At 53.7% G+C, this 12,166-nt stretch overlaps 1 protein-coding gene across 1 annotated transcript; it reads right to left on the reverse strand.

The window, feature by feature from the left end:
- Nucleotides 1-206: 206 nt before the first annotated feature.
- On the reverse strand, nucleotides 207-1,554 carry LOC127781598 (uncharacterized). Its single transcript, XM_052308581.1, has one exon. It carries the CDS (start codon nucleotides 1,413-1,415, stop codon nucleotides 441-443), a length of 975 nt encoding a protein of 324 aa, XP_052164541.1. The 5' UTR covers nucleotides 1,416-1,554; the 3' UTR covers nucleotides 207-440.
- Nucleotides 1,555-12,166: the final 10,612 nt, after the last annotated feature.

The following is a 12,166-nucleotide window of genomic DNA, read 5'->3' on the forward strand; positions in this document are numbered from 1 at the left end:
TAGGGATGTGGCAGCAACTTGCTTAGTTCTGATCTCATGTTTTTTTGTTAAAATAATATATTGGGCTGAAAGAATCACTGGTAAAGGGATTGTTTGTTCCCAACTAACACAATCAATCGCTGTGATAACTTAGATGGATGATGGTGATCAGGAACCCCCTAATTATGGGAATTTGCATCATCTTTCAATATGTTTTAGAATTTGCATAATTTTAAAATATTGCAGTTTTCACATGTGTAATTACAAAATTTTCAGTCAATTTAAGCAAAATTCACCACACTAAAATGTAGGCATATATGTAACATGATACTATGGTACTACCGTTCCTTGCTTCAAGGTTTGTATGAAATTTGCAATGTCAATTTAAGAATATTAGTAGCATCTATCAAACACTACTCATACAATGAATTCGGAAGAGATGAAAATTCACAAATGTTTGGTCAAATGTTTGCCTCGTCGCCATTAGAGAGCTTGGTGTAGTGGTGGTGACCCGCCGCCATGTCTTCTTCCACCTGCTTCATGTCCCTGCACTCGAAGTAGTACGCCGTGACGGCGGCGACGGAGAACACCTCGACGGCGCCGAGGAGGAGCACGTACGCGACGCCGGCGGCGATGCCGGCCGGCGCGCTGCGAGGCCACCACCTGAGCGCGAGCGTGTACACCGGCGAGACCGCGGCGGCGAGCGCGAACGTGGCGACGACGTAGAGCACGGCCTGCGCGTTCTTGCCGCTCATGAGGCGCCACGCGCGGGACACCGCGCCGGCGCCGCGCCTCCCGGGCTCCGCGGCCGACACGGCGAGCGCCACCGCGCAGACGACGGTGAGGTAGACGAGGAAGAGCGAGGCGAGGAGCACGGCCATGGCGTCGAGGAAGAGGAGCAGCAGGGAGTACTCGAGGAGGGGCACCACGAGCATCGCCATGGCGACGATGGCCGCGGCGCAGACCACCTCGAGGACGTACCCGAAGGCGATGGTCAGCACGGGGCCCCACACGTTCCCCCTCGCCGCGCCGATGAGCCCGGACACGGTGGCGCGGCGGTCCTCGCCGCCGGCGGGGGAGAACGCCGCGACGGCGCCGAACACGGTGGCGATCTTGATCGCCGACCCGGCGACCACCGCGGCGGCGACGCACGCGGCGGCGTCGAGGAGGAGCCCCCGCAGGTCGTCGCGGAACCTCCTGACGAGCTTCGGGTACGCGGCGCTGGCCGGGTCGGCGCGGCTGACGGCGTCGGCGTCGAGGAGCGCGGCGACGGCGCGCGGCTGCACGGCGAGCGAGTTCGCGAGGAGGAGCGCGCCCGCGAGCGCCGCGGTGAGCGCGAGCAGCGGCAGGAACACGCCGCGGCCACGCGCCGGGACGAGCACGCCGTGCTTGAGGAAGGAGAAGAACCCCGGTGGCGCCCCGGCGGCGGCCGCCATGGCTCCCCGCACCAAGAACCCGAGGGAGGAGGTGGGGTGAGATGCGATGCGGTTGGACGCGGCGCGAGGACGGGAAGAGGAGGGGAAAGTGCGCGGGTTTCGTGCGCGCGTGGTGGTGGAGGGGATTGAGGAGACGAGACAGGAGAGGTAGATGACTTTATAAAGATGGGGCTTTTGACTGGACAGTGGACACTGTACAACATTGAAAAATATACGGTGAAAGTCTTGAAACTATCGTTGAATATAGAATTGGATGTTTGAGATATGTTTACTGTATTAAGAATAAACTTTTTTCATTGAGAGTAAAATTTTTAGTCGTAGTTAAATTTGAAACTTTTACTCTACAATGTGAACATATCTCATATGTTTATTTTGAATCCAACTTTAAATTGACAATGTGGTGTGGTGGACGGCACAGCTATAGATAGCCAAACGGCCCGCCCAGCACATCACGGCCTAGACACGACTCGGCCTTGGGCCGAGGTCAATTGGCTTGGCACGACCCGATCTATATGTCGGGCTGTGCTGGGCTAGCTCATGGGCTGCGCACACGGTCCAATAAGATTTGGGTCGTGTCAGCCCGAAGACATGATAGCTCATTGTGCTTCTCCATAGAATAAGTCTATTTTTCATCCATTAACTTTTTGAGTTTATATGACTGAAAATAAGTCTATTTTATATTTCTCTTCTATCTGAACCATGTATTATATGGCTGATTGAATCTATTTTATATCCCTCTACTATTTTTCTTTGACCGTGCCGTGCAGTGCAGGGCCGCCCACCGTGGCAAGGCATCAAAGCGTTTGTGTCGGCGGCGGAACGTCGACGGAAACGCGGAAGGAATGGCCTGCTTCAGGTGGCTTTGCGTCTCTTTTGCTTTCATTCTAGTTGGGCCTTATTTGGGTCGTCCCAGCCCATACGTTTCTAAGCCTTACTAGGGCAGCTAAACCTACCTCTGAATTAGAACCAGGAACTAGAAAAGGAAAAAGTACACCGAAGGTCCCTCAACTTGTCATCGAGTTATAAAATCGTCCCCAAACCACAAAACCACCAGATATAACACATCCTCCAACTTATATAACCAGTGTAAACTAGATCTCTCAGCGGTTTAGGTCCCTCAGTGGTTTTAACTCTGGTTTTGTTCGACGTGACAGCTGACTCAGCGTCAGACCCACGCGCCCCCACACGTCAGCCTCTTATTCCTCTCCCCTCTCCACCTCTTCTCATCCCCGTCTCCTCTCCACGGGTGGCGACGGGGGAGCAGCTGGGTGCCTTGGCCGCGGCATGGCAGCCGAAGTCACAGAAGAGGCAAGAGTGCCGCGCAGGAGGCAGCCAGCTTGCTGGTGGCGCGGAGGAGCGAGGCCGACGCGGTGACCGCGGCGGTGAGCTCGCGGGCGTTGGTCTGGATGAGGAGGCGGCGACCATCAAGCACGGAGCAGCGCACGCCGTAGCCCTTCTACAGGCAGTGCCCGAGCTCCTGGAGCGTGTCCACGTGTCCGAGCGACGCCGCGCGCGCGCAGCGCTGCCCCAGCACGGAGGTTGCGGTCCAGCCGCCGTGCCTTTCCGCTTTCTCGCTCCGCCGCGGGCACCCTGCAGGCACAGAACACACACGACTTCAACAACAGGAGAAGAGGAAGCAAACGGAGAGAGGGAGAGAGATAGGGCGGCGAGGGGAGGCGGTGCCACCGCCAACACGGGGCGGGAAGCCGGCGTGCCCTCGTGCTCCGCCATCGGTGGCGAAGGGGGAAGAGGAGGGTGGTTCGTTTCGGTGGGTTTCCCCTGAAGCCGCTCTCGGCGACGGCGAGCAGCGAGCTCAAGACCAGTACGATCTCATCGATTTCTCAAGACCACAAGCTCTCACAGGGAATCGGGTGTGTTTCAATCATTTGTCGCACCAAGCGGAAGCGAAGGGATGCAAGGCACAACGACGACCAAGGTTGGGCGCAACGGCGACCGCGCTGACGCCGGCGTGGAAGGCCCCGGCGCGACGAGAGCGACAGACGGGAGGGGCGGCGCCACCGTGGCAGCCCGCAAAGTCGGGGACATGCGCCGCATGTCATGCGTGGAGGCCAAGGACTCCCTGACCATCGTCGCGCTGCAGTCGCTAGTCACCATCGAGCGTCCCGTCCGCGGCGACCTTGAGGAGCACATCCCCAAGCCATGTAAGCACAAATGCAATGCCTTTTAATTTGAGCATATATTCTTCATGGCTGAATACTTGAACTGCAATACAGTTGTTAGCTAAAGATGCGTCTCTCGTTGCATGAACTGACGATTGGATCTGGCGAAAGCGCTGGCGGCGCCGGACATCTTCGACCGCGCCCAGCTGCTCTGCAACCGGCCGCCGCCCGCGCCTTCTTCCACCTCCGCGCCTATCGTCACTGCGTCGCCACGCCACCCCACCGCCTGTTTCCTGCCTCGCCTTGTCGGCCAGCCCGCACGAGGGGAGCAGGGAGGCCGGCGAGCTCGCGCCACCCTGAGCCCACGTGCTACCACCCGGGAGCCGCTGGACGCACCACTCTCCGGCCGCGCGCGCCGTTGTGGGCGGCGGCCCTAGCGCCGTCCCCGTGCGAGAACAGAGAGCGAGAGAAAGAGAAGAGGGGAAAAAGAGAGTAGGTGCTGACGTGGACACCCTGACATGTGGGGCCCACGTGGGTCTCACGGTGAGTCAGCTGCTAGGTTGGAAAAAACCGGAGTCTAAACCGCTGAGGGACCTTGTTTGCATGGGTTTTGTAAGTTGAGGGATGCGTTGTATCCGGTTTTATGGTTAGGGTACGATTTTGTAATTCGATGACAAGTTGAGAGACCTTCGGTGTACTTTTTCCACCAGAAACCGGTTTATTTTAAGTAGGAATAAGTTCATTTAACGTTCCTTGACTCTACACCGAATTCGATTTTCGTCCTTGAACCACAAAACCAGGTACAACTTGTCAGGGTTACGGATAGGGTATACCCTCTACCCTTGGATATATGTTGTATACTGATATGGTATACCTGCGCGTATAAGGATGTTTCCTATATACGTTAAGGAAATTCATCACGTAACAGAAACAGAGTCTACGGATGGAAGGAGTCCTACTCGGACAGAACTGGGTCGTTACTGTATCGTGTGGGGTCCGATGTCTCCGAGTTCTACTTGGAGACCAACTGACCCGCGGTATAAAAGGAACCCCCTGGGAGGACCTAAGGAATCGAATCTCACAGCCAATACAACCACCACAGCCTACGAAGTCGGAGCCTACAGGAGCCAAGTCGCCGGGATGATCTAGTCGAACCAACTCGACTACAGTCTCGTCGGTATTATCGAGTTCTGCTATTCCCTTTGTAATCTTTGGTTTCCATTATATAATCCCATATCAACTGGATAAGGGCTATTACCTATCAAGGGGCCTGAACCAGTATAATCCTTGTTTCCTGTTTGCTTGATGTCGTACTACGTAGATCCTCGTACCAGCGTACCCCAATACCCTCTATATTCGGTCTACGGGTATCCCCATCGACAGTGGCGCGCCAGGTAGGGGGACTTGGTGCTCAAGGTTCTACTACTATGTCATCAAGCTTCGTCGACGACAGCGTCAACCCGGGCACCAGCCAAGGAGTTTCTACTTCAACAATGCTGGTGTGGACTCAAGTCGGCGTAATCGTCTTCCCGGTTTACACCACGGTGTCGATCTCGACTGGTCCATCAATGACCGGAAGCGAGAACGCTGTGGTTACAACCCTGGGCGACTCCATGTCGAAGGATCCTCCCGCAGAAGTGGAGAACGGAACATCGATGACATCCGAGCCTGAGAAGGATCCTAGTGCAGCCAAATCTTGTCCTTCCGACGAGAATCACGAGCCGACAAGGACAACTTCCGAGGCGACAAGGTCCTGGTGTTCTATCCACAAAACCAGGAAACACACCTTGCAAGCTTGCTGGGTTTTTCTCGATGTACAAGCTGAGATTCGTGCCTGCAAATCCCTCTTAGATGCGCGGACAAGGAACGAGGGGTGACAGTTATCTCAGACCGATTCGTTGGGGTAGTCGACATCGATCCCCATGAGCCGTATGTTCTACACTTGCTCGAAGACCAGGGCTCATCGTCGACGAGTACGCCACGCGATGTGTTTGCTATCGGTGGGACTAGCACGTCTGCACGCGCTGACGCAGAAGCGGAGAATCAAGTGGCTACACCGGCCCAGCACATCGGGGCCATCAACGCAATACGAGGGAAACCCCTTATGATCCCGTTCTGAACGATGATCTTGCACGGTGGATAAAACGACTACGGGAGTCAGTGGCTAATCTCAGTAACGCGTTCGAGGAGGCTGCTGCCGGAGCACAGCCAGAACAACCGCCAGCTGGCGGTGCCAATGGTGAACCACCAGAGCAGCGGACATCACCTCGACAAGCCACTCCTCCACCTCGCGGCACCAGTGATCTTCATGACCATTTGAATGGCCGCTGAGAAGCACGACATGCGCGAGACAACGAAAATCGTTCCCGACATCGCGTCTCTTCACGACGTCGAGAAAATGAAGAGCGAGGAGGGCACCTGAGCGAGAACCGAGACCGTGATAACCGCCACAGCCGCCACGAACGCGATGATCGCGAACAATGGATGCTAGGCGATACTGGCCAACGGGAAGTGGAGGATGTGTGTCGACTTCACCGACCTTAACAAGGCGTGTCCCAAGGATCACTTCCCTCTTCCTCGAATAGACCAATTGGTGGACTCAGCAGCTGGTTGTGAGTTGTTAAGCTTTCTTGACGCCTACTCCAGCTACTACCAAATCAGCATGGTGAAAGAGGACGAGGAGAAGACAGTATTCATTACGCCGTTCGGTGTATTCTGTTACGTTTGGACTGATAACCGCAGGAAATACTTTCCAACGCACGGTCCAAGGGGCACTTAATGATCAGCTTGGGAACAATGTCGAGGCCTACGACGATGACATTGTTGTCAAGACCAAGACAAGCGACTCATTGATTGACCATCTCCGGGAAACGTTCGACAACCTCCGACGATATCGCCTCATGCTCAATCCAGAGAAGTGCACGTTCGGAGTACCATCGGGCAAGTTGCTCGGGTTCCTCGTCTTTGGACGAGGGGTCGAAGCAAATCCCGAGAAGATCAAGGCAATCGAGAACATGAAGTCACCCACAAGACTCAAGGAAGTCCAGAAGCTAACTGGATGCATGGCGGCACTGAGCAGGTTCGTCGCTAGGATGGGAGAACGAGGACAACCTTTCTTCGCTCTGCTGAAAAAACAAGACAAATTTGTATGGACACAGGAAGCCGAAGAGGCGTTCATCGCACTCAAGCGCTACCTGTCAAATCCCCCTGTACCTGTTGCTCCCCAATCTAATGAAGAATTATTCCTCTATATTGCCGCCACGCCATATTCTGTGAGTACTGTCATTGTTGTCGAGAGAGAGAAGGTGCAAAGACTAGTTTATTACGTCAGCGAAGCTCTCCACGACGCAAAGACAAGATATCCACAGATCCAAAAGCTGCTCTATGCAGTAATCATGACATCAAGATGTTGCGCCACTACTTTCAAGCCCACAGAGTCACAGTTGTTTCCTCCTTCCCACTTGGTGAAGTCGTGAGAAACAAGGACGTTGTCAGCCGCATTCCGAAATGGGTAGTCGAGCTAAGCCAGTTTGATGTCCACTTTGTGCCACGAACAGCCATCAAGTCCCAAGTCCTCGCCGATTTCGTAGCTGACTGGACTATGCCTGAAAACAGGTTGGACAGTCAAACCGACAGCGAAACATGGACAATGGCGTTCGACGGCGCACTCAACAGCGAAGGAGCAGGGGCAGGGTTCATCTTGACATCACCTTCGGGAGATCAGTTCAAGCATGCAATTCACCTCAACTTCAGGGCGACCAACAACACAGCCGAATACGAAGGACTACTCGCTAGGATAAGAGCAGCAGCCGCACTTGGAGTCAAGCGACTGATCGTGAAAGGGGATTCCGAACTAGTCTCAAACCAGGTGCACAAAGACTACAAGTGCTCTAGCCCCGAGTTATCTAAGTACCTCGCAGAAGTCAGGAAGCTGGAAAAAAGGTTTGATGGAATCGAGGTATGGCACGCATACCGCAAGGACAACATCGAACCAGACGACCTGGCACGGCATGCTTCTAGACGAGAGCCACTCGAACCCGGCACCTTCCTGGACGTCTTAACAAAGCCATCGGTGAAAGAGGCAAACGACAAAGTTAGCGTGGTAGTCCCCGACATTAGCTCGGGGGCTACAGATGCAGAACGCGCCGTTGCCGACATAGAAACCACAGACGACTGGCGGATCCCACTCATTAAATTCCTAAGTAGCGATAAGTTGCCGAGGACGATACAGAGGCCGAGAAAATAACCCGTCAAGCCAAAATCTACTGTATGATCGGCAATGTTCTATACAAGAAGGCACCAAATGGGGTACTTCTCAAATGCGTCTCGTCCGACGACGGCAAACATCTCCTACTCGACATACACGAAGGGATCTGTGGGTCACACGCCGCCGGTCGCACATTGGTCGGAAAAGCTTTTCGACAAGGGTTTTTCTGAAGATGCTTGCGACATAGTACAGCGGTGTGAAGCCTGTCAATTTCATAGTAAACACACAAAGCTACCAGCGCAAGCGCTCCAGACTATCCCTCTTACTTGGCCGTTCTCGTGCTGGGGGCTCGACATACTCGGACCATTCCCATGAGGACAGGGCGGCCACAAATTCCTATTCGTGGCGTTCAACAAATTCACCAAGTGGATTGAAGCGACACCCACGGGGGAAATCAAGGCCGACAACGCCATCAAATTCATTAAAGGGATATTCTACAGATATGGATTGCCTCACCGCATCATAACGGACAACGGCTCCCAGTTCATTAGTGCCGACTTCCAAGATTACTGCATTGGGCTAGGAGTCAAGATCTGCTTCCCTTCGGTTTCTCACCCTTAGAGCAATGGATAGGTCGAGAGGGCAAACGGCATAGTACTACAAGGAATCAAGACCCGTGTCTACGATAGACTGATATCACATGACAAGAAGTGGGTTGAAGAACTCCCCTCTGTACTATGGGCCGTGCGTACCAGACCGACAACTTCCAACAAGGAGACACCCTTCTTCCTCGTGTACGACTCAGAGGCCATGCTCCCCACTGAGATACGACATCAGAGTACACGAGTATAAAAGTACTCCGACGAGGACCAGGAGGAGCAGCGAAACGACGACGTAAATCTACTCAAGGAACATCGAGAAAGAGTTGCCGTCAGAGCAGCCGGCTACCAACAGGCCCTTTGCCGATACCACGAGAAGCGCATCAGAGCACGCACACTTTCGATCGGCGACTACGTCCTCCGACGGGTTCAAAGCCAAGCAGGGCGTAACAAGCTCTCACCCAAGTGGGAAGGACCGTACACGATCACGCAAGTCTTGTGGCCAGGTGCATTCAAGATTGCAGACGGCGATGGTCGCGAGTTAGCAAATTCTTGGAACATTGATCAATTACATAAATTCTATGTATAAATCAATAGTATCCATACTTGTAAAACATCTTACAGCTTCAATAAAGTTTGTTTTCAGGTAAAGATCACAATCAAAGTGTTCCTTCCTGACGATCCCTTACCACGATGACACCTAGCGTTGAAACCTATCCTTAGGTCCCTTTACACCGTCTTGACAAGGCCTCCGAGGAACCTAAGGGAACTTCGGCTGGGGACGCCCAGAGCACATAAGGCCTTGTCGGATCATGAAGAGACAAAAGACCATGTAAGATTTGGTCGTGTAAGAGTTCTCGCCGTGCGTATTAACCAAGCCGTGTAATCGGAAATTGGGTTTTCCAACTTCATGGTTGGGGGCTAGGATCAGTGCTTGTTCAACCAAGGCAGGTCAAAGGTCCAAGAGCCTTATCTTCCGAGAACAATTCTCCGATGACAAGGCTGGGGGCTAGGGAGAGTGTATGACTCAAGTGACTGATCGAAGTCGCGAAGTGAGAAAACACTCATACACAACGCTTCCAGAGTAAGAAAACTTAGTTAGATAGATTTCTTTTCTATTTCACAAGTACTTCTTACAATTCGTAAATATTCCAAAATATATTATATGTCTCCTTGAGATATTTGTCACAGGATATAAAGACTACCAGGAAGGCCAACACCAGTCCAGGGACTGGAAGACTTTCTCTGCAAGCGGCGCCATCGACTTCGCCAGATCATCTCTCTCTGCGGGAGTCCTCCGAGAACGTGAAAACCCTTCGTTGAGGAACTCGAGGTGCAGCTGCGGGCGGTGATATCGGATACAGGCTAGCACGTGCCCTCCAGCATATCGGCTTGATCGACGACACTCCTGCTTCAGGGCCTCGTCGATACGCTTGCCGATGCCTTCAAGCTGAGAGCAGGCCCCATTCAACCATGAGATGTATTCGACCGCCGACTCGGGATTCCCGCGAGGTACTCAGAGATCCCTGCAGACTCCGGCCATGGCCGTACAACAGCTCCTGAGGTACGAGTTGAACCACACCTCGCGACCTCGTAGTGCTTCCACGGCTTGGTCCTTTTTGACTTGCACCATAGTCCTCTCGAGTTCGGCCACCTCGAATTTCGTCCTCCAATATTGGATTCGACGATCTCGGTCGGCCAATGCACTCTCGAGGCCTGCTCAATATGGAAATGACTAAGTCAAGTCATTCCCCTCTTCCGAGAACACAACAAATTAAGTCGATCCGAACAAAAAGAGCAAAGGAGATGAGGACGAAAGTACCAACCTAAGGAAGTCGTTGCCATGCCCGCCTCCATGGACAAGTTTTGATTAACGTCGTCCCGCGGCACATACGGCTTGAGCGCAAGTGCCGGAACGACTGCCGGCGACTCAGGTTGCCCGCGCTGCTGGACATCCTCGACATCGACATCTCTACAACAACAACAAAGTACTCGGGATCAATATGCTAAAGAAAACGAAGGTGATGACTGCACGCACAAAGACAGTTTGAACCTACGAAAGTTTTACAAGCACAATTGATTAAGGAGTACAAGGGGACTGAAATCCTACTCTTCAAAAAGGGGGAGAACAGACTCCCCGATGTCACCGACTTCTTCCATCATGCCCTTATGCGCGTTATTAGCAGCCCCCTGATCCAAGATCCTCTGGAGGTTGAGATCAGGGTGCGCCAACCTTAGTCACGCGAGGACGTGGCACGCCTCGGTGTAGATCCCGTTGGACGTCTCGTCCCCGATCCTGGCCGCATTCTTGGAGGGGATCTCCTCCATCGCCGTGGCCAGTTCCGCGAGTGAAGATGTCAGCGAGAACTCATCGGGGTTCGCCGGGATGGTGGTCGTGACGCCGCACTCCCCGGCGAGCTGGTGCAGGCCAGTGTAGGTGACCTGCAGCGAGCCATGGATCTCCGACAAGTTGTTCTAGAGCTCCGACATGCGGTGCTCAAGCCCTTGCCGCTGCCTCTCGTTTCCGGCCACCAGCTCCCTCATTTTTTGGAGGTTCTCGCGGACCTCCACCAGGTCACGCGCTAGCTTGTCGGCGCGTTCATTCACCGACGACGCCGCCGCAGCCTTGGCCTCCTCGATCTCGCGTCCTATGCCGCGAGCGCCGGCCTGGAGGATGCGCTCCATCTCAGCTTGGAGCTCCCCCCAGGTGAGGACGTCAGCGGGTGGGCCCCGAGCGGGCACAAGGCCACCGGCAGGGCCGCTGGGCGTCGCCTTTCAGTCCCTGGGCACGACCACAACATCTGTCGAGGCTGCTGCAGGAGACGCACTAGAGGCTGCTCCAGACCCATCTTGCGCCGCCTTCGCCCGCGCCGCCCCGTGATTTTCATAAAGTCAGGCTACCAAAGTTTTGTAAATTGGAAGACCTCAAATTCATCTACTTACTTTTCGCCAAGCATCACAAGCCTTTGCCGTCGCTGAGGCGGGGAGACGCGTTCGAGGCCTAAGTAAGATAAGCATGGTGTGAGGTCAAGATTTTCCGACTACGCGTTAAAGGACAAGAGAGGCTTACCGATGGGGTAGGTGCCTTTCGACAAGTCCCGAGCACGGAGGAGAACTTCCTCCCTCTCTTCGGAACGTTGCTGCCACTCGTCGTGGCAGCAGCAGTTGCAATGTCGGATGCCTCCTTGGCGATGCCCTCCTTTAACGACGCCGCCGCCTGGTGGTCCGCGAGCAGCCCGATGACGTCGGTCAGAGGAAGAGCCTGCATGCATGAAGTCACAATGCGATCCCAGAGAAGCAGAAGTAAAGGAGTCCTCAAATACACTCACGTTGATCGCAGCCTCGCGATCGGCCTTCCCCTTCTCGCAAAGGGGGATGGGGACGTTGCTCGCCGTCGTAGGGCTGCTGATCATCACCTGACCAACGTGGCGCTCCTGTCACATCCTACAAATCTCAAAAATATAAATTGTTGTTTAATTGGAATTATTAGAAATAATTTTAAAATCCTTGAAAAGAAGATCTAATTTTTAAATAATAAATTCCAATATAAAATGGGGCCAGATAAAATTTCATTAAATACTTTGCTTAATTCTATAATTCCTAGATTTTTCTGGGATTTATTTGAGCTAAGGAAGTATTTTTAATAAATGGAATTGCATTTCATGAATAATTTAAATTGGAAAAGTTTTTTTTAAAATCCTCTTTTGGCTTTGGGCCGAAAGTCAGCCCAATCCATCTCTCTCTCTCCCTCGGCCCAAGCCGGCCCGCAGCCACCGCCCGCGCGCGCGTCCGCCCGCTGACAGGTGGGGCCCGCCTGTCGGACTC

Source organism: Oryza glaberrima, chromosome 8 (assembly GCF_000147395.1).
Source record: "Oryza glaberrima chromosome 8, OglaRS2, whole genome shotgun sequence".
Taxonomy (NCBI): domain Eukaryota; kingdom Viridiplantae; phylum Streptophyta; class Magnoliopsida; order Poales; family Poaceae; genus Oryza; species Oryza glaberrima.